General features: G+C 42.5%; 1 protein-coding gene across 1 annotated transcript in view; it reads right to left on the bottom strand.

The window, feature by feature from the left end:
* Positions 1-1,991: 1,991 nt before the first annotated feature.
* The window catches only part of hs6st3b (heparan sulfate 6-O-sulfotransferase 3b), a 57,636-nt gene continuing 35,760 nt past the window's right edge, over positions 1,992-23,867 (bottom strand). Inside the window, exon 2 of the mRNA XM_041951339.1 lies at positions 1,992-2,760. Within this exon, the coding sequence (XP_041807273.1) occupies positions 1,992-2,760 (769 nt within the window). The remainder of the gene's footprint in view (positions 2,761-23,867) is intronic.

Below are 23,867 nucleotides of genomic sequence, written 5' to 3'. Positions count from 1 at the left end.
CATTTAAGCAAAGTTTTCATGTTGCATGTTAGGTTTGTGGTGTAACCAGCAGCTGTAGCTGTAAAATAAATGTAGTGGAGTTTAAAGTGCCTTTGAAATGTATAAAGTAGCATAAAAGAGACAAAAGTTTATTTAAAAAAAAAAATCACTATAATGCTCTTTGGGTGAAAAGAATCCAAAATGACCTTTTATCAATCAATTGGCATGAAGTTTTGCCACCAAGCTGTTTCACTGCTAACTTCATAAATCCAGTTGTTAATTATACGCAGAATGGCTCAATATTCAGATGTGGAGCTCCAGTTGAAACACTTGATCGATTGTTATCAATATGCTCTTTGTTCTTCCCCATCCACCCGCACACTCACTGAACTCATGCAGACAGAAGTGCATCCACACAGACAAGCGCCCCCATACAGCTCCTACCAGACATGCATTCATTCATTCAACGCGTTCACCGCACAAGCTGGATGAATCAATTAAACACGAGAAAGAGAAAAAAAAGACAAAGGGCATTCTTAAAAATTAAATAAAAATGTGCTGTCTGAGGTATTTCACAAGTAATCAGAGAAGAAAGATGAGGAATTACTGTTAAAACAGCAGCAGCCACACCACTTCAGTCTTGACATTTAGTGAACATTTAATTTGATAAGCAGGGATTTTGAGTGAATATGAGATAAGACACATAAAAAGCATCGCTGAGGCCTATTCAACCGGATAAAAACAAGCCCTCCTTTCATCTTCACATATTGCTGCGCTGATTGGATTTGAGGGGCTGGAAACTATCGGGCAGAAGAAATGACAGACATGTTTTATTTCCCGACTGTCTGCTTGGGGCTGGTCTGTGCAGGCCGGCGCTCTGGTGGCGTCGGAGCGCTCTCGCTGCCCGCCGCGCAGTCGCCGTCAGCTCTACGGAAAAGCCGCCCCTGTGACGGGGGAGGGCCGTGAGAACTGAATGCTGATCATCTCATTCGCAGTCGAGCCGCACGCCAGCCACACTGACACATTTCATCACTTGTACTATTTACCAACTTTTTTTTTTTTTTATCTCTGCAACCCACCACTTCAAAAACGAATTACTCACAAAATATGCTTTTCCCCGTCGCAGAGCACTTGTTTCCATTTCTCCTGTGAAAAAAACACGATGTTCTGCCAAAAGTATGGGGAAAGTTATTTTGTTCAGCAGGATGACGTCTTTGCGACAGTGCGATTTGCTCTGCGTGTGCACAGCATAGTATCTTTGGGAGACTTGTTAAGTCTGCAAGGTATTGCACTTGAGAAAATAATATATACTGGACTGTAACCAAAATATAAGCATCAGATATAGTCTTATACAATTTGGTTCAAAACATAGGTACTGCATGCATACAACATGGTCTTTAGAGAGGGTTTCATTGTCATTAACTAAAAATACAATAAATACATTGTGTTTATTAACCCTGACCTTACAGTACTGTATATCTTTTGGAAATCACTCTCCCCAGCTGTCAATATAATGTGGACGTGTGACATGCAACCATCAGTTCCTCTAAAACTAGATCTTCCAGATGGAGTATGTTTTCTACCCGTTGCAACAAAGACAATGACATTCATCAATTTTGCAGTGAACGTCAAAATTAATAGCAATGCAGTCTATGGCAGCTTCTTTTGAGTTTTTTTTTCTTTCACCTCAGTCTTATTCAACACATGATCAATAAACAAGGCAAAAAATCAAAGGACAAAAAAAATATATAAACAGCATTTAAAGATTTAAGACACCAAAGGGCACTCCAAGGCAGAGCTGCTGTGACACTCACAGACTTGGCAGTTTTCAGAAAGAAACAGCAGAGCACTCGGATCACACTGAAGCTGAGAGGGAGACAGATGCGGGAGACAGATTAATGGTGAGACAAAAAGAGAGAGACGCGGGGTGTGAGAGAGGGAGAGTCAGAGGAAATGTTTCAACCAGTCTGTGAGGGATCCCTCTCTTGCTCCTCTCTCTTAAGACCAAAGCCTCACCAGCGGGCCACTTGGCTCGTGTAGTCCTCGGTGGTGGTGGGGAAGTCACCGTCAGTCCCTTTCTCCAATCCCGCTCCCCTCCTCCCACCTCTGTTTCCTCCCCCTCTATGTTTGGGCGGCCACGGCCTCCCCTGCTCCTTCTGCTCCCTCAGCCAGCGCCGCTCCTCGCGCCTCTTCAAGCGCACCTCCTGGTGCTCCCTCTGGCGGGTGAACTGGAAACGCTGGAGGAACAGGTCCTTCGCATACTCGTATAACTGCACGTCCAGGAAGTTGAGCTCCTCGATGCGTCTGCGCACGAGCTCGCTCAGGTCCACGTTGGCGGCTCGCGTGCTGTTGATCTGCGTGAAAGCGGCGATGAAGCGCAGGCTGAACGTCCGCTCAAACAGGTACTGCGTCTTGCGTTGAAACTCGGTCAGGCCGTAGAAAGCCATGTTCTTCAGGTTGCTCATGGCGCTGCTCAGAAGGATGTGGTTACGCTGGCTCTCGTTCATGGAGGACAGGTTGTAGCAGCCCACCAGGCTCAGGTCAGCCAACATGCGGACCTGACGGTTGTTGGCCAAGTTGGACGGGCAGTTCATGAACTCTTTCAGGGTGACACCGGACCAGTCGTCCCCATTGTAGCAGGTGGGCAGCTCGTCCTGGGTGGGCGAGCGTCCGTCACACATATGAAGGGCGGTCTTCCATGTGGCTCCGCGCTGGACGTGCTTCCACTCGCTCAGGTAGCGGGAGACTGGGTCACGCAGCATGGTGATGTAGTAGAAGTTCCTGCAGCCAAAACAAACACAGTTAGAGAGCTGTGAGCACATCATCATCACAGAGGGCTGCCCTGCATTGTACTGACAGATGGTGACTCCTGTCTGTGCATGAGACTTCAAGGTTGAATGCTAATTGGCAAGCTGAAAGTCCTGCTAATGAGATTGTTATAGAGTTTCTATATATTGCCCTTGAAAATTGGACCCTTGCATCAGAGTAATGATGTTCCAAAATGAGGTGGAACTGTTTTCATTCCACAGATTTCTCCCACCTGCCAACATGGAGAATGATTGGGAATCAAGACATAATGGCAATCCATGGAGTCCATGCAGAAAGTGAGTAAAACTGACCCAAATATGTCACAGTTACAAAATAATGAGGGTTTTGTGCCTCAGATTTGTTGCACTTTTAACTGTGTATCCAACCAATGCTTTGTCGCCCAGTCACAGCAGGGCATTTTACAGGAGAAAGCACACTTGGCTGGCAGTTTGATGGTGAAGAACTGGTATGTGAGCGCTACGCTTTTTCATACAAGCCACTGCCTCTCCCCAGAGACTCAGTATGTCCTCAATCATTGCAAAAGGACAGTCACTGCACATGGAAGACAAAGCTTAACATAGATTCATCAGTTTTCTGCAGTGTCAACAAAGGCACATTCGAAGAGAGTCTGGTTGAGGCAAAGCAAAAAACAACCACAACAGACAGTTTCTACTCTAATATTAGGAGTAAAATTCCCACAAAAGAAAAAAGCAAACATGTCAGATATAACTGCATGGGTGCAAATTGAGTCTCACTGTCAAATCGACATTTTGCTTGAGAACCCACACACAGGGGCTACATCTGCCCTTCGTGCCAAGGTTGAGGACCTGCAAGGAGATCTACTCCGCTGAAGCGCAGATCTGTCAGAGTGCATTCTGATGGAAAACAAAGATTGGACAGGTGTTGGTCAGGTAAACCTCTCCTAAGGTGATGTCCTGTGAGTGCCATGTGAAAATTTAATGATGCGACCCCCTCCCCGGAGAACAGTCTGGGCAGATAAAGTGGAGTGCGGCGCTGAGATTTCACACTGACTCCGAAGCTGCTCTCAGTGCTGCTTCAGTTCTTTTAACGCAGCAAACATCCACACAGTCGCACCCAGGAGTGGAAATAAAAGAGCTACACAAACAGTCTCCTGTGCTCATGCTCTCTCTTCTTCAGGGTTGGATTCAGTGTCTAAAAAGGCCTCTGAAATTGTGCACACACTCGAATATTTTGCCCAACCTGCTTGTTTTTCAGGGTGAATATAATGTTTGTTTGGATTTTTTAGATTTGCTTTTTAACAACTACTTGTTACACGTTTGTCTTAAATCAGCTCCAACACTGAGCAATCACACAGGCATTATTAGAGTCTGAGTGTCACTATCTGCCTCTGCTGAAGATGAGGGGACTTAATCGTTTAATCGATGAATTGATTTAATTAGCAAGCTTTTTGATAATGGATTGAATGTTCTCTTGTTCCAGCTTTTTCAATATGATGATTTTCTACCTATATTTGTTGTTTAACAACACAATGTAAACCTGTTACTGTTGACTGACATTTTTATACTATTTCTAATCAAAAATATAATCAGTGGTTGAATACATAAAGAAAATAATTGATAATTGCAGCCACGGCCAGTTTAAATACCAGATATATCAGTAAAATCATCACAATAATTTCATAATTTCACAGAAAACTCGAGCAAATTTGTGTTTTATGACTTCCGCGTCAGATGGCGACAAGCTGATAAATATCAGCAAGAACACTTCCTCCCTGCGCAAATCATGTTGAAAAGTGTGGTGCAAATTGCAAAGAGTGAACCTGCTCTCATCCCGATCATTTGCACATTAAGAAAAGCTATTTTTTAAATCCTGAAAGCTGAGTGAAAGAGGAGATAGTTTGACAGCGAGGTGTAAAGTAGCACTGTGGATTTCGAGGTGGGAACAGGAAACTTACTTTAAATTCTGCCAGACCTGGTTCAGTTCCAAACGTGCGAGCTGCTGTGGGCTCCTGTGCATGGAGGTTTTATTTGTGGCAAACCATCATCAACCTATTTCTGTAACCTTAATTAAACTTCAGGTTACCTGACCCTCACCCAAAACATCACACTGGTCTAGCACGCTGAGAGAAAGTCCAGGGTATGAATCCAACTTTTTTTAATTTCACATTATGGTTTAGATGAGAATGCCCTGAGACACGGGAAAATATTCAGGTGCATTCAAGTGCACAAATAGCATCATTATGTGACAGAACAAACCATTAGATTTGCTAAAAATATGCCTTGAGTTTATCTTGGGAAGATTTGTCCTGCCAGTGCCACAGGAATGCCACCGCTGACAGTGCCACCCAACACGAGTCAGGCGAGAGTCTGTGATTACAGCAGCAGCTGCATCCTGGCACTTGCTCCTAGATTCGGCTAGCTGTGGATACATCCTCATTAGGCTGTCTCTGGGACATAAATACATGCAGCTAGTGTTGTTTGAGTGCACTCGACAGCCCAAAGGTCAGTGGTGTGCACCATCAGTGTCAAAATGCATCAGGATCAACGGGCCTGCAGAGCTGTCTCAAGGAGGCTTTCCTTGAGTGATACAGATGGCTGTCGAGAGGGGAGGGGGTAAACTAACAGGGTTGTCTTACCTCTGGCCCGTGTTATCATCAGTGCCACCCCAAGAGTAATTTCACACAAAGCACGGTGAATTTTTTTACACTCTGATGCTGCTTTCCTGTAGATAATTGGTATTAAAAATCACAGCAAATCCTGTAGGAAGCAGCTATGATTACATATTTTAATAAGAAGCAATTTTTTATAGCAAAGCTGCGAGAAAGCATTTCTTTGCCAGCCTTTTTTAATGTGCTGGAGTATATATGTGCATATATATGTGTGTGTGTGTGTGTAATATTTACAGCTATGTATTTACGTTGAACAACCATGAACACAATAAAATAAAAAGCTAATGGTCAATGTTGCTTATCTGGGAAGTGAGGCTGTGCTTGTGCTACTTCCTCTTCGTATTCAAATGCTCACACACCTGAAACTCGGCCTGTACAGGTGTGTGCTGTTTTCTTAAAATGATAAAACACTATGTATTTCTCTGTATTTTCAATATTAACTCTTTAACACTCTCATTTTTTGGGTAACTTCCACGTATGAGTGCAAACACACAGTTTAGAGATAAATCAACTGCAGACCCAGTTCTCAAACGACATCTGAGCGATACTATATTTCATATATTTGGGGTACATGTCTGTCTGTTGGTGGTTACCCACTGGGTTGGAGTCAAGACCTCTGTTGAACTCTAGTAAATCACGGATCAATAATGGATAGGAGGCATATTGCAACTCATTCTGACCCAGAATGCTTGTCTCTGAAGCAGCTGCACCATCACCAGCAGCCTGACTTCACTGGAGCACAAACTAAATGGGGCCATTAAGCAGAGATGGAAGAGGAATTCAAAAGTATGGATAAAAATGGAAACTAAAGCAAGAAATGATGAGGGGAGCTGCAGAGGGGAATACTGATGCTTAGTGTAATTTAAATAGATGTGGTTAATGGATATGGAAACATGAAAGTTATGTTTGACTGATAGATTTGAAAAATGTTTTACAGCAATCAAAGCGATATGATATTCATTGAAAAGACCAAGTCTTTTTGGTTTCTTTCCATTATGAGCTCTGTGCTGTGCAATTCATTTAAGGGCTACTTTGAACATTAGGAAAACAAGACATAGTCTGTGTCCCAAGTCCTTTCCACATACGATTCTAAGATGATTTTTAGTGTGTTCACACGGGAAAAGTGCCAAAAAAGCATCCTCTAAACAGTCAGTATGCATACGAAAAAAGCTTGTGATTGTGGAGTTGATGGAACAAAGCAATGCACAAAGGAGAAGGAGGAGCTAATCACAGCTGGAAAACATCAAAGTCATTGCAGATGGTAATGAAACAGTTTAAGGAACACATCAGAACAGTTTTTGGAGTAGCGTTTTGCTGCCTCTTTTGTTAGATTTAATTGGCACTATCGTTCTACAGTCAAGGTTTGATTGCCTTTGCGTGGCACACAAATTTCATAATTTCCTGTTAGTACAAAATGTTTAGTTTTTCTGATCACCTTTATGCACTATAAAGTCCAGTTGTTGTGTTGAATAGAATTGGGACAGTCAATCAAGCTGTGTGGCAGAGATGGTGCTTTGACCTAAATGCTAAGGTCAGAATGCTAACATGCTCGGAGCTGACATGCTGATGTTCAGCAGGTTTATTTCTCACCATTTTAGCTTAGAATTTTAGCTTAGTTTTAGCATGCTGACATTTGTTAATTAGCACCAAACACAAAGCACAGATAACAGGAATGTTATAAGATTTGCATATTCAGTCATTAACTGAAGGACTGGACAAATTAAAAGCAGTAAAAGTCATAGAATCAAGCTACCGCCATTCATTCAGACTGAGCGACCAACCACCATTTCCATCCCTGCAGGCACGCAGCTTGCACGGCACGAGCTCCATGTGAATATTGTCACTAAAACAGTCTCTAAACCCATGCAACACAAAGGGACAGTTTTACCCTCAGCCAATGTCAGTGCAATCGACTACTGACTTTTAATTGGCTGTAATTAGCCTCAATGACACCATCTCAAGCCGCTGCTTTGCTCTGATTGCAGGCTGCTAAAAGGGACATTTCAGACTGAGCGCACGGCGAACTGAATTCACTCGCAGAGAAATTCATGTGTGGGAGTCGGGTGGGCCGTCGTTGAGGGTGCTTGAGGGTGGGCTCGACAATGGGGAGAAGCAAAACAACATATCTCTGCGAGCTGGGCAGAAAGTTGTTGGGAGCAAAGGCTAACACAGTGAGCGGTAAATAAGTAAAGACAGACCCTGTCCCAGTACAACAGTGGGACTGACTGATGCTGATAGGATGCAGTGTTGTGTGTGTGTGTGTGTGTGTGTGTGTGTGTGTGTGTTAGAGAGAGCCAGAGTCGAAACCTCTACCTGTTTACAGCCTGCTGACTTCTCAGATTTATCCTCACAATGTAACAGCTTTGATCTCTCTCCATTACTCCTCTGCAGTCCAGCAGCATTAAGGAGAACATTTTCCAAGCATCTTTTCATCGTCATTCTCTGGGCACAGATGCCTTTATGCAGTCGCAGTCAAGAGAGACAGGCGTGCCAGTGGATGACATGCAACACCACAGTTACATAACATGCTGCCGAACAACTGGAATCACACTTTGATTCGTAAGCTGCAGTAAATTTGTGTGCATCTACTGAGAGAAAGCTGTAAAGGCTATAAATGAGTGTACTGCCTATGTTGTCTGTTAACTATGTCCTGCTGATTTAATATTTCATTATTTAGATTTATTTTTAAATTCTTACAGCTTTCCCTGCAGTAAACACCCTGTTGTTTATTTGCCAAACAGCATTTTGAAGCTCTCGGTGCTATACTTTTCTTCCATGTTAAGAAAAAGGCTTAACCGAGGTCCCCTTGGATGCTACAGTTATGTGGTCTACGTCTTAGACCACAAAACCACAGTGACACCCCTGGATTGTAGTATTAATTCAATTTAAGTCATTAAAGACCAAACCAAATTTCCTCAATCAGCAACAATTTTCTAAACTTCACCCAAAGTCGAAGTGTTTTTTGGGTGTTTGAGTTACCCTGATTCCAGGCCTCTGAATCGGCGTCCACATCTCCGATTTGCTCAGCTATCCAAACATATGCGGCGTCTCACTAACTGTAGGCTGCTTCGACTGGTTAGACAAAAACTCAAAGGATCAGCCTAATAAGTGTGATTAACAACGGGGACGTCTTTTTTCTCCATACAGCTACCTAACCAGCTAATGAAGCTGCCTGGTGAAAGACAGCGAGAGGCCGGCATGGATGAGACCGCTGCAGCTGTTTAAGTTGCTGGAAGCCTAAAAGAAATGACAAGTCTTACATCAACATATTTGCTTGATCAGTGTGGAAACATTGACCGATCCAACCATTACCGTGGATACGTCTGCCAACAAGAAATCTGCTAACATGAACTCAATAAACGAGGTGAAACGAAACAGCGGTTCAGTCTGGCTAGTTTTGAGTGTAAAACTCTGTATAACTGACAGGTAATTCATAAAAATACCATACCAGCTGTTAAACACCCACATTTAACAATCATTAATGCTGATTGGACGCTGTGTGTCAGTTCCAGCACTCAGTCACTGCAGAGGGAAATAGTGCGAACCTTGAGGTGAATGTGGGAGTGCAGCGTACAGAGCGCAGAGCCCTGTGTGAATGTGGGGATTCCTGTAATTTTGCCTCACTTGACTCCTGCCCTTTTCTCCACTCTGCTTCTCCTCTGCGTCCCGCATTACCGTTAGACATTAGCGTTCCCTCCGGATCCATAACCTTTTCTTAAAGGTTGTCACATTAATCACGCTGCTGGTTTCACTCGTCAGTCTCCCTCTGTATCTCTTGTGTTTATCTCGCTCTCTGCGCCGTCTCTCCACGCCGCCCTCCGCTTTAGACGCCGCACATAAACCCCCGTCGCTGCCCTCCCTCGCTCTTTGTTTTTTACGGCCTTTTCCAAGAGGCTCCTCATCCAGCTAAATCACAGTAATGATAAAAGTTTATGAGAGAGGAAGGCGACATGGTGATGTCTGATTCAATCTCGACAAACAATTTCAGGCCGGTATAGTTTTGTATTTTAAGATCTGAAATCAAAGAGTGGAACATGAAAGCTGATGCAAGCTGCTCCTGAGGAAATCAGTTTTTATTAACAACCATGGTGACAATGGACCATGGAGTGTATTACAGAACAGGGTTACTGAGTGCACAGAGACGGTTTATATAACATTATCAGCCCTGCCTCCTTGAAATACTTTCATGTACAAATAATCCACAGCAGCAAACACGTTCAGATGGTTTGCATATGATTTCTGTTGAGATTGAGATAATGAGGTAATGTTATTTAATAATGTATCTGACAAATGACAAAAATTTCCATGTTTCCTGGCAACATTTGTTTTTCCCTAAAATAATCAATCTATCAATCAATCAAACGCGACTTCAGCTTGTTGAACCTGTTTATGGGTTTTGGTGGTTGAGGGACTCACAGCACCACATGTGGTTAAAGTTAAGGACAGATTACCCAGGTGGAAAAATAAATAACAAATAATAAATATAGTTGAATTGAAGTGAAATTAAAGTACATTTTAATTAAATATGCTAATAGTGTTATCGTTAAAGTGTTATAGCGCTAATACTTATAAAGGGCTTGAAAATAGGGCTTGAAAAGAAGTATACTTTTCATGAGTACACTTTATTACTTGTAAAAATATTTGTCATTTTTTGAATTTTGAAAATACACCTAAGTACAATTTCTAATACACTTACAATAAAGTACACTTTTTCTAAGTACCACTTTAAGTATAGCAGAGTAAGTACATTAATTTTTAATGCATTTAAGTAGAACTTGATGACATCTATGCACAAGTAAAATGTCAAGCATATAAAGTGTACTACTTTTTGACCTATGTTTGGTCTGGTTTATACAGAAATGAATTTAATCAGAAAACACAATGTGTTTATTAACATTTAAACAAAGCCACAGTGTTTCCTACCCTTAACAAAAGTGCTTTTGATTTGGTCACAGTCCTGGACTTTGTACTGCCATCATCCACCAAGACCACCTCCTTGCAATTGCTGTGATAAATGCAGATAAATGCAATGTTTCATTAAAAAAAAACAAAAAAAAAAACATTGCCTGTGAACAAAATCCATTTGCCATCACAATGTAATTTGGTAGGACATGATATTCCAGGCGAGAGAGTTGAACATCTTTAAAAAAAAAGCTTCAGCAGGTAGTATCAGCCCTCAGACATGATCTGAAGCAGTACATGTGTTCAGCTGTCAGCAGCAGGACTGAACAGGAGTACTGGTATGCCGGTGGCGCTGCCCTCAGCTAAACTCTCTCAGCTCTCAGCGAGACGGCCCCAGTGGTGCCCTTTAACGAATAAACAACCGGAGAGCTGCAATCCAAACACTCGCACACACAGATATACTGGTGTAAACTCCTCATTCCATATGTATTAATCATTGCAGTAAGTGAGGAGCTGTTGAAAGCCTGGCTTTAATCAGGGGCGACGGTATGGAGGATAAACTGTTCCAGTCTTAAAGGTTGAATCGCGGGGGAGAAATGTGTGCCAGAGCAGGTGTGACTGCGTGGCGCTGGACTCACCTGCGGAGCTTTACACCAACACAATACCGAGCCGGACTTTGTTTAAGCAGAGCCTGAGAGCTCTGCCAAGGAGCTTCTCGCTCTGCCAGTATTGAAGGGTATGATCTTATGGTATTGTTTTACAATGCGCCTGGCCTTGGTGTGGACATTATGAATACATTCTCCTGCTCCTATTCAGAACCAGCAGGTGCGACTGTGCAAATAATAAGCAGACTGAGAAGAATGGCCACATTCACCTTGATACCAAACACTGCTTTCAGTGTCTTTACACCGTTTCTTGGGTGAAATTGTTGAAAATGCTCTCAAAGTGTTGTATGTATCTGATTGTGTATTTCAAGATATACTTGATACACCCGTGGTGGTGGCAGTTGGTTACAGAAACATGCAATCCTTTGTTGCATTCTATCCATTTCTCCCTAATGTAGTGCCAAAGACAAGTGATTGGCTTCTACAACACACGGACACACTGTTAGCTGATTCTTTCATTTAGAATCATGAAACTTCAAATAAATCAGCAATCTGAGATTATTTTCTATCACTTCCTTTTTTTCCATAGCTGGCATGTAGGGGTGCAAATTGTTTGAAAACCCCACACACCTTGACGATTACTGCAGCAGTAGATATAAGTGAAAGCAGAAATAAACCTTGTGGCCTCATGTTTCTAACGTACTTATCAGCTGAAAAAGAAAGCGCTTGAAGCTGCCTTCTCCCCTGCTGTTTTATATGGCTTAAGTGCCTCTGAAGTCTTTTGAGGCCCTCCGCGAGGCCGGGGTGGAAGCTTCCCTTGACGCGAAGGCCGGCACACTAAACCCCAACCTGCTTGTAAGAGGCAGAGCTCCCAGCAGTCTGCTTTAATGAGAGATAAACAGGCCCAGTTTATGCACGGGATGTGGTTTGATATGTGCGACGACACATTCACCTGCTGTATACAAACAGTGGATCCTGCGTGTCGTAGAATCAAGCCTGTGTGCTTGTGTGGAGCTCAAATAAAGAATGAACAACGTGAACTATTATGAACTCATGAGGTCTTTCATAAATCAAATGATCCTAATTCACTATTTATGTGCACAGACAACAAGAGGCTTAGCTGCCTGAAAATGCTGGGGCATGACTACATGCTGCATTCATTTTATTTATGTGTGGAGAGAATTATGGACTTCTTCATTACTTCCAGATGTGTTTTTCATATCATTATATTGAAATCAGTACAATAACTTACAAACTAGTCTGAAAAAGGTCAGTTGCAATTTAAGCACATTTCAAGAATATGCTGAAAGTTAGCATTTTGGAGATTCCAGATCTCAAATCTTCCTGTCAACACCTGAACACAGCATAATAGTCATTCAAGCTTAAATTGTCCTATTTGATCCTAATCTGTCAGCAATACAACAAAGACAAGATAAATGGCAAGACTCTATCAGCAAACTACAGCTTGTACAAAATACTGCTGCACCATCTTTCCTAGCACCTCTGCTCAGGCCTCATATCCCTCTACGTCGGGCTCCTGACGATTCAAAGAATCAATAACACATCAGTAGGTGGTGGGGCCTTCTCTTAACAAGCCCGTCTTCTTTGGAATAGTCTTCCTACTCATATTTGAGAGTCGACTCATACAAAAATGTACTCAAAACACGTCTTCTTGCAGCAGCCTTCAACCTCACTTAGTCTGCACTAAATACTAGACTATGGCTATCCAACTTGTACCAGTTTATGTGTCAGTGGTTTCATAAACTACTCTTTTCTGTATTTATACAGCCCTTTGAAGCATGCTTCGAGATACTGGGCTGTAATAAATGTTACCTTGACTCGACTAAAATACTGGTGTCACGATCACAGGGCTGATGGCCACCAAATAATATCCAAATCAGATCACAGAATTGAAGTGTGCAAATTCATTCTTAAGTTAAGATAACCGAGGTCCATTTACCAGCGTTTTCTGGGGCTTTCAACCCCATCTCACAGTCTTCAACAGCAGATGGGAGAACACCGGACCAAAAAACGCTCACAGCATCGACTGGGAATGGGTCAAAGATCATTGACCAGGAGGCTGTGGATGGTCAGACAAAGATCAAGGAGGACATTCACATCCAAGGCCAGAGACCACCTTTGAACAGAGACAGAGTCTTTAACCGCCCCCCAACATACGGCCACCTTTCGTCGCCCCTTAACTTCAGATTATTTTGTCAGGTAACATATTTGTTTGGCCAGATCACCATGACTGGTCATTTGCTACAAGGTGAGGACATTTCATTGCAATCAGACAAATGTAGTTAGATGCAGATGCAGCTTTCAAACCACAGACAGTGTGCAGAGTAGAGAGGTGATTCAGGGATATGTGCTCGTATGCATGTAAATATATTCCCAGTGTTAAGTAACTGATACCCTCTGCTGTAACTGTCACAATCCTGGCTGTATCTGAAGACGCTTCAGATACTACTCGCACCAAAGGAATAATCAGGCATCTTAGGGGGTAGGGGTGTCTAGTCATTCCTGATCAGAAGGATACGGCAGCAGGAAAATTTGGTACAGTCTGACTGCTGCACTGAAGCAAATTTTGTTTTATTTTCGCTATGCAGATCATATCTGTGACACGCACTTTAATGACAGAGATGTGTGCTAGCAGACTTCGGCATTTTGTTCATTAGTCTTTAAATATTTTCCAGCAGAGAGTGCTGCTCCGGCTTTCGTCACATGGTCGTCAGCGTGAATCCTAATGTTACAGCCCGTGGCCCAGCAATGTGCCGAGGAACATTTAGTCGTCTACTTGACATTCACAGTCTGCAAGGTTTTCATTTGCACAAAAATCACTGCGTATGAAGGCAATTTAGCTCTCTCATTAAAAAGACATAAATGCCTCAGAACTTAATGGCATCTCACAGTAAAAGAGAGAGCCTTTAGAGTTTTGAGATTACATCTTAAGATTGCCAAACGCATGAAAGTGGAGGGGCTGGAATCAGCCCGGTGTTGACTCTCATCACTGTTCGAGTGAAAATGGCCAACGACACAAGCGCGCTCTCATCCAGCAGTTTATCTGTGGAGATCTGCAGCACTCACACATTATGTGCTTGTATTCAGCAGCAGCTACTTTTAGTTTTAGCTGTACTGGATGCACAGGATACATGATTTCAACGTGTTTTTGTGAGATTATTATTGTCTCTGCACAGATATATTGCAAAAGCAATAGGAGGGGAACCTGTATCAGCAACTGTGATCTTAATCGACCACAAACCAGCACGGTACGCTTTCCTATCTGCACCTTTCATTAGAAAATCTATCACAGGGATAAAGCAGTGTAGTGCAAGCTTTGTGGGAGGAATATTCTGACCAGGCTGGATCCTCGCAGTGTACAAGAAGCATTAGCAAATGCATGTGATTATAATTCATTTTGATTGGTGCATCTTTTACCACTTTAGAGATGTTACAGTAAGTGCTATGTGCTTAATGCTGTGAAAAAAACCTGGAGCGTTGCGCCACACACCATGTGCACAGATATTTAAAGAGAAATTACTTCTCTAGGTAATGACTTCTTCCATCGGCGCGGTCTTAAATTTCAGCTGTCATGGAAAGTGACTTTGATATTACCAGGGTGAGGGTGATTGAGACTGATGAAGACTCTCTTTTATCAGTCCACCCTCTGGGCTGCAACATTACGTATCCTCCAATCCCGACGCAGAGCAGTAAAGACAATACAACAATATGCTGTAAAAAAAAAAAAGCACACACGTGTTGTGCATTGAAGGTCGAGACTGTAGGTTTGTTTGAGATGTTCATATAGTTGTCTAATGGCCTTAGAGTGGGATTATATGGCAAGCTCTTGTCTGAATCCTATCGTCACCATCTCTCTGGTGAGGAGATGTCCTTGGTCTGTGAGAGCGATTCAGCATGCAAGGTCTCTGCGGTGCATCTGTACAGCACTGCGCTGTCCCGTTTCTCTCAGACAAGATGAGAATGAGACTGGAGACATGCATTATTTGTAACCGATACCATTCCTTAATGGTGTCTGCGCTCCCCCTGGCAGCCCATAATGGACCGTTTTTGAGTTTCTCGGCATCTTGTTCGGCTTTTCGATGGTGACGGAATGGGGACAGTGGGTGTCACCTGGGAAGAAACAAGAAGAACGATGGGACCTTTCATTTACTTGTCAGGAAGCTGGCATTGCTAGCACTTGACATGGTGTGCATACAGAAAATGCTTGTACCATGAGCGGCAGATAACAACGAGGGGAAAATTTGTCCTTCAAAGGGGAAACATTTCATTCTTTCTTTCATACTAAAAAAGGAAAAAAGGAAAATTTCACATAGCTACGGGAGGACTTAAAGTATAAATAGTATATTTCTCACGTCAATAATCATTTAAGAGCACTTAACACTATTTAAAGGGGAAATGCGCAGAATGTACATGTCACAGGCTGTTTACAGGTCTTGGGGATGACGACTGAATATGTGAACAAAAGTAGGCAGTTGTTGTACATCAGATGTAGCTGAAGTTTGAGAATTAAAACAACAAAACACTGGGGTTGGAGTTAGAAAGACCAGACCTCAGCAAACCACTCCTCATCTCTGCTAAAGATCAGGGATTGGCTTAGAAACCTTTGAAAGGGGGGCAGGACTAGGCCACAGTTTTATTACATTTGTAAAATTGGTAAAAAAAAAAAAAAAAAAATGTTGAAATTCATCTTCAAATACTTGTTGCTCGCCAATAATAAACTGTACATTAATAACAGTCACATAGTTTATTCAGTAAAAAATGAACGCCAGAGAAATATTCTAATATGTAGTAATGTAGCTAAATAACTGTTTTTTTAAACTCCAGACTTCAGCCATGGATAAGATGAAATAACATAATCCTTTGTTGATCCCCTACAAGGGAAAAGATAAATAGACAACTGAAAAAATAAATAGTTTAAAAAGTATATAAAGTCAGAATAAGAATAGAATAAGAAACACACTACACAGGGCAATTAAACAAAAAAATCTGTTAACGGACTTCTTAAAGAGGCTCTGGCCCTGAGTCCCTGGACTTGTATCCAGTAGGCCTGTTCAGTGATACGAACAAACACCTTCTGAGGCTTCTGGCCCTCCCCTGCTTGAAGCTTGTGGCTCGAGGCTACATTAGCCGCTACTAGAACACATCAGAAATCTCTGACTGTACTGTTGCTGCGTGAGTTGTGTGTAATGTAGGTTTTGACAAGGAAGAAGAACGTGTGGGTAAAAAAATGTGCAATGCTATTGACGGAGCACTCTTTTGACCACCTATTTCCAGGGCTTCAGGACTTCCTGAAGCCACGATAAGAGCACGGCAGCTCACGGAACAATCCCCTTGAGCTGAGACACAAGAAACCACTTCATGGACTGCAGTGTCGGTAATCAGAGCTATGTTCCACCTGAGCACACTGAGTGTGTGGTGAAATCACAGGTAGCCGACTGCTTTAACACAATAAAATGTCATTGGGGGTGAAATCAGCACACACTGTTTGGATATAAAATCAGCACAAATTGTTCAGATATGAAATACGCTGCATGCCGGCTCACTGGCCTCCCTGCCTTTATCCTCTTTGTGATGCGCATGCACCCAGCAGTCTAATACAAAGGTGCCCGATTCACAAACGCAAAATGTAACCTTGCCGCAATGAGCAGCAGCATACAAAAGCAGTAAAAAAAATAAATAAAAATCTTTACCGGGGGCAAGACCCACATTACAAGTTGTATACTTTGGGAAGGATGAATGCGCCTCTAGAGGAATCAGCTAAGGATGCAGCTCAGCGTTGGCACCATCCTCAGTCAAATCTGTGTATCTTTAATGAGATCTGTCATCTCATTTCAGCTGCTGCGAGAGCACCTGTTTGACCTCCTCTGCTCATCAGGCAGCACACAACAAAGATTTAAGTGGCAGTTAAGCAGTGTCAGTACAGCTACCTAACTCTGTAACAATCATAACACATCTCATATACTACTTCCTAATTAAATGATATAGCAGAAATACACAAATGCGACTCCATATATAGCAGTGAAGACTTTTAAGTGAGTTGTTTGGACAGTGGCCCCACAAGGAAAATGACAACTGCAAGACAAGCTGAGGTAAAAAAAAAGTAAAGGACAGGAAATCTGAATGTCCCTTCACATTGGCGAGCGACTCCCTGCTGTCATCATTGCTTTTCTGTAGATTGAGACCAATTAGACATTGTAATATGACAGCACAGCCACAATTACCATGATAGTGAAAATCCCTCTGTCTAATTATGCTCTTCTTTTAATCTTTCTCTTTCAAAGACAGTGGAGGAGGAGACGTGGCGTGTACTCGCGTGGTCTCTGAATTAATAATACAGCCAGAGAAGAGACGCCAGTACACAGGCTGGAAACCACAGTACAAGTCACATCACATAACGGAGCTGAAGACACTGAGAGCTTTGCATGCCGCCATGAGACTCTTAACGTCTCCAATACTTTGACACGCACAACTGCAGCATTTCATCCTCTCAGTCCTTCATAAAACACATTTAATGGCCCATAAACATTATTCAAATTCATAGAATATCGCTATTATCACCAGCATGACCATCATCATCGCCATCATCATCATTGTTGGAGCAAAATGCTGAGGTAGACACCTCCGGGTGGTGAGTGAAAAGGAGGACGGATGGAGAATTATTAATGATATCAGCAACTATCCACAGGCACTCACGAATACTATCTACTGACACTTGTTAGCTACTCTTACTGTATCTCTTCACACAGTTTTTAGCCACGTTAGCAGCATTAGCTTCAGGATGGAACCGTCTATCAGCCCGTCAGACTGAAATATCAACTGTGAATATGAAATTTGGTAGAGACATTCATATCCTACTGTGCATGGATTCTAATAACTTTGATGGTCGCTTACGACTTTTCATGTAGTGTCATCGTCCCTTATGTGTACTTAAAGTTTAGTGCTAATTAGTAAATGTTGGCATGCTAACTGCAAGACTCCAGGAAGTCAAAGCACCCGGCAAGGACATATAGGCATCACTCTTCTGGATTTGCACATGTATTTCTTTGGGTGAATGAAGACATTAGATAATGGGTGCCATTGTTAAATACACCAGTGCTCAATTATCACACCAAAACACTTCACAGGCAACAGAGAGGAACAAGTAAATGAATAATGGCCAAAATCTTTCTGGTATACTCATGGTTAAACCAAGTGAAAGCTGGTTACCTGTCGCAACCCCGGATTCTATGAGTGTAGGCTCTTGAATTACTCTCTGATTGCTGTGTGATCATGTTTCTGTGTGTGCGCAGTGGATTTGGCCTACAGATTTCAATCACTGGAATTCAGTCATGGTATCTTAATAAAAGAGGATAAAAGGAAAATGTCACATAGCTAAGGGAGGACTTAAAATATAAATAGTTTATTTCTCATGTCAATAATCATTTAAGAGCACAACCACTAGACCACTAAGCACGATTTAAAGGGAAATGTGCAGATTTTACACTTCTGCAATTCTGTTTTTATGAATCTGTCAGGGTTCTGGATTTTTTTTGTGTAGCCCTAGCCATTTAAGCAGCCATCTAACCCTTAGCTTAGCCAAGCAATGAGCACAAGCCAATTAGAAGCAGAGCAGGGCGGGACCCAGTGGAATGCAGGTGAGCAAAAAAAAAAAAAAATACAAATCAAGGGAGAGTGTATATTTTTGGAGCAATGGGCTTCTGGTGCAACGGGCTGTGGGGCAAACTGGCCTCCGGTCAAATGGGACATTTTTCCGACTTTTGGGGTTTAGGATCAATGGGCTGTCGGGACAATGGGCAGTCCCCAGATAATGTCAGATATTAACAATAACAGAATAAGATTATATGATTTCTTATTCTGTTATTGTTAATATCATAAACTGCATTTACATTAAGGGACTCAAGGACGGACATGTTTCTATGAGTCATCTACATTTTCACATCCTCACAGCTGATAATCTTTAAACCTACAAAGCCAACAGGGATGGAAATAGAGAATAATTCATACAGTAAGTGCTTTTACTATTCCTGCTTACTGAACTAGACTAAGTTATAATGAAAACATGCACTAAAGAACAATGGAGCTGACATTGATTTTATAACTTCATGATTTTACCCTGAGAAACCAGATGGTCTGCTTTATTTGAACTGCACCAGCCAAGAGTTTACGACCTCTGTGAGGAGATTGTAATACAGCTAAAAGATAATTTCATGTTATTCTTGCAAATACCATACTGCCACGGTCAATCAAACCTCTTCCTTTAATTAATTACTTTTAGGTGGTTCTTCCAAATTATATAGCAACTGTAATACATAAAAGTTTTAATTTCCTTTAATGCCTATTTCTAATGGACAGACCCCTCTGCCATCTTAAGCAAATTGAGGGTCAATTGATGTGGAAACATTTCCCAGCACTAAAGAGCCCTAATATCGAATGACTCCACTTTCGCGTGATTCTTCCATTTTATCCAGCAATGGATATATGCACATCTCACAAGCTACTCCTTTGCAAACTGGACTTGGACAAATGCTGCTTTTCAGTGTCATTGTCCTCAGGATATGGTCTCCCCAAATATCCAGCCATCCATCATGAAGTGTAATGAAGTGAGAGCCTCTTAAACATTACTGTGGCTGAGAGAGAGTCATGTAGATGAGGCCGATTATCTAACTTTCTGAGGCTCATTTTAGTCTCCGCTTGGCACAGAGGATCAAGCCAGCAGCACTGGAAAGGTTTTAACCATGGCTATAATCCCTGCCCTGCTGAGAGTCTGGATTTGGAGGGAAGTGTGTGAGTGTTTGTGTGTTTGTGTGTGTGCAAGGGAGGAAAGGATGTTGTGTAGAGAAACAGAGGGGAAAATAAGAAACAGATAATGAGAAGCTATAGTAAACATTTAGGGAGTACAACAGTGGTTCTGTTGGTAATTCAGATGAACAGATCTAGAGCTGAAGCAGTAGACTTATTAAGCAGATCCACAGAAAATTAACTAGCAACTCCTTTGAGAATGTGTTAAAAGATTAAGACATTTTTTCAGTTAAAATGCCAAACACTGGTCTTGAATTTATTAATTTCATTTAAAGACTATTTTTATCGGCACGAGTATAAACGCCACACACGACCGCATTTTAATTGCCTGAGCTACTGTAGTTGGCCATCACTGGATGTGCCCTAACAAGAAAGTACATACAAAACAACACAAAATGCAATGCCTCCAACAACTCAGATGAGCAGCTTCTCTTTGTCTGTGACAATAAATGGATAATTTATGGTTTTTGGGACATTGATTTGGACAAAACAAAACGTCTAAAGCCATCACTTTTACTATTGATCAATAGGCAGATAGATAGATAGATGTTGAGGCTGCCCAGTGTCGGAGCTAAATGGAGCAACACAGCAGCTCTTCCTGCTTTCTTCAGGACACATCGATACAGCTACTTATTAGTCTAATGAGCACTGTGTTCGATGATACAGGCTGAGAGGGTGAGGTTGTTGGACATTTCTCAGCTGCGCACCCACCACCTGTATCTGAGTAAATCTAACACAGACAGTCAGGATTTTGACTCGGTTCGTATCTTGGTTTGTTTTTTTATCACTAATATGATAACCGCGGAATAAATTATTCATGAGCGATTGCCGCTCTCATGTTTAAAGAACCTCGCTGTGATCAAAGAGTGATGGTTTCTGTCAGCCGTCTCGGTAAAAGCCCGTCTATGAGGAATGATCAAAGGACACTCATGTAAACACATTTGCTCCATACAGTGAGCCATCATCTCGAAGCCAGGTCTTCTTGTGACATTAAACCTGAAATAGTAATGAGATGCATTTAACTATGAACGGTAGGCTGTGTGCAGATGAGATGAGTGTGGGTCCTTCACTTCCTGCGAGGGCGCAATCACAGAAAAATCTTTCATGGAGCTTGTATTCCCAACGGCTGACGTTTGCGCACGCGAGTTTGACCGCAGGATCGTTTGTGTTTATTCACCACAAACAGCCAAAATGCCTGCACATAAGCCATAAGATAGTGAGCGCAGACTGTGTCTGAGTGTTTATGTTTTTGTGTTCAGTTCAGCCTCTGACTGAACTCACCAGAGACTGTGGTTCTCTCTCTTATTTCCCTCTAGTCTCTCTCCATTCCCCCCTCTCCGCTCTGTATGTTCATGAGGTAAGCTAAAGTACATTTCCCCTGCAGTCAGCACTCAGCATGGACTGCACCTCCCTGGCTCGCTGCTGCAGACAGGTTGAGAAGTGGGAGTGGAGATAAATCCACTTTTTAATCCTGAAAAGTAAAAAAAAATAAACTCTGAGCTGTCCTCCCGCCAGTAAATGCCTCCGGATGAGAGCAGAATCCGGCGTTCCTCTGGATGTTTATCCTTCCAGAGGCTCCGGTTCTGGCCCCCTGCTCTCTACTCCGGAGCTCCCTGGCTCTCAGCAGCTCCGTCCCTCCACTCGGCCTGGTCCCGCTATTGTAAAAGAGTGATGACAGTGTGTGAAGGCATTCGCATTCAATTGAAAACATCAAACGTCAGCTACCTAAAGTATTTTTACCTGATGTTTTAGGTGGCTAGTATTAGCAGTGTGGCTAGCAAGCTAATAATTACCTTGCACGGATTCAGGTCACTTGGCAGATTGAAGAAGAAGCAACTTCTGTTAATCTTTATTTTGTTTCTGTTGAGTTTGAGTGTGTGTTTTACACTGGTCTGTGAGGTTAAATTACTGTTTTTGTGAATGGAGTCTGGTGGCTTTGAGGAGAGTGCTGTATAAGGAGCCATATGTTTTTTTCTCAGCACATATCTATCAAAGGTGAAATACCTGGCAGATGCACACACAAGTGCTGTTGTCACAGTGAAGCTACAGGGTTCACAAACCCTTCAGCTCCTGACAAAACCAGGCCCATTCCTGAATGTGGCTACCAGCTACTAACGAGACACGTTGTGCGTGAGACAGCTTCAGCTCAGGAGGAAAAGCGAGCGTCCACTTATCAGAAGATATGTCAGTCGTCAGCCCTCCACCGCACCCAGCAAACAAACTGACCCTCCACCGTACTGCAGAAACGCAGCATCACTGGAAATATTTCATGTTATTACTGAATTTTCAATTGTAATCCCTTGCTTGTTACTGAAAGAAGCAATCACATTACTGTAATGTGTTGCTAAGTACTGGCCAACACTCGTAAACAAGCTCTACAACTCAAACAAATTCTACATATTCATTTGCTGAACAATCATCACACATATTTCTGATTGAAATGATGAATTTTTTATTAAAACTCATCACCTCTAAATTCAACTTGCTGTTCAAGCTCTTCTTTGTGGAGACGTTTCCACTTTCACTCTGCAGATTAAAAACCTGCTACAGTTTTTCCGAATTCAACTCCGAAAACTAATTAAAAGAAGTTTTGTATTAGTGGCACAATAATTCAAAAATGAAATGAAAAGCCGAAGACGAAATAGAAAATCTGCAAAGGCTCGGGTATGGCTCGTCGCCCAGCTGCCCTCCGAGTTCCTTCTGGCACCGAGAGAACAGGATGTGCAAGCTGAGACTGCCGTGCTGTCCAAAGCGGCGACCTGAGGCCTGTATTTACAGACACCAAACTCCTCTTCAGTCCTTCGGACCAGCGGGTTAATCAAACAACACGCAGTTATTTGGATCTGAGATGGGGAAGAATAAATTATTCACAACAGTGACAGACTTTCTGAAGACGGCCGGCAGTGCTAGGGATCAAGGTGGTGGCACGGTGTGTGTGTCTGAGTGCGAGCCGCTGTGTGTCTCTTCAATAGAAGGGAAAATAAGCTCAGTTCGGTCAGTTCAGAGATTTCTTTCTTTTTTATTTGTCGTTGGAACCGTCATCATATTCGCTCCACTCAATTTACTGAAGAAACCTCTTGAGTTATCAGCAGCGTCTGAAGGATTCTGACAGTTCAAGTGTGGTTTGCTGAAGTAGGTTTGAGAAGCATTCGTACATGGACAAAATCATTTGCGAGCTGAGAGTTTATCGGATCACAGATGCCTTGTAACGCACTTAACCCCGAAAAGAACAAGCGCGAGAGTAAGCAACTTTCTGCGATGAATGCTTTGTAACTAGCGTCAGAGGCTTGTAATTACTGGCTCGAGTTTTCTTAAAGCCTGACGACACCTCAGGGCTTATATTGCAGTTTCTTCTTAGAGAGCGATGAAACAACACAAGAAACTAAAAAGGACAGCACAATCCTGCAATGCACAACATTCACAGTCATGAGAATGCTCCGAAGACTACCCGATCATGGCTTTATGCAAAGTACTGAATAAATTGAAAAAGCAAGAGGATCTCAAGTGGAAATAACTATTATCTAATGAAATATTCAACAGGTTTATTTCAGTGAGGTCCAAGAAGAATACTAGTTTTTCAATACACTGGCTGTGAGTAAAATAATCACCATGTAAGCATTATTCACTGATAAAAAAAACCCAGCTCTTAAGTGGTGTGGTGAAAGGTGGATATTTCTTTGGTAAGTGATTTGTTCATTATCAAGCGATGCCGGTGAAGGCAGAAAACACTCGTCCTGTCTGGAACAACAGCTTCAGGCAATTACTCATACAGGCTGTGATGTGCGGTGTCAGGCTGACGGCCGGCAGATGCAGCGCTCCTCTTTGCTCCACTGACTCCGAGTTCACAGCCTAACTCGCTGCCAGTCCTGCACAGCTAACAGGTAGACCGCTGCTCCACTTATGAAGCCCTAATGCTCCACTTTCTTTGTCGCACGGGAAACGTCTGGTAGCTTTTCCTTTTTCAGAAGCTGTTTCATGCAAAACACTGACTCGTGACTATCCTGCGCCCATGCACACTTGTCCACCTACGTACCAAACCTACAGGCTTAAAGTTAAGACTTAAAAGCCCCTTAATAAGCAGTGGCATGAATACAGGCTGGGAG

This window comes from Chelmon rostratus, chromosome 13 (genome assembly GCF_017976325.1).
Source record: "Chelmon rostratus isolate fCheRos1 chromosome 13, fCheRos1.pri, whole genome shotgun sequence".
Taxonomy (NCBI): Eukaryota; Metazoa; Chordata; class Actinopteri; order Chaetodontiformes; family Chaetodontidae; genus Chelmon; species Chelmon rostratus.
The sequence above is the reverse complement of the archived record's forward strand: the minus strand, read 5'-3'. Positions and strand labels throughout refer to the sequence as shown.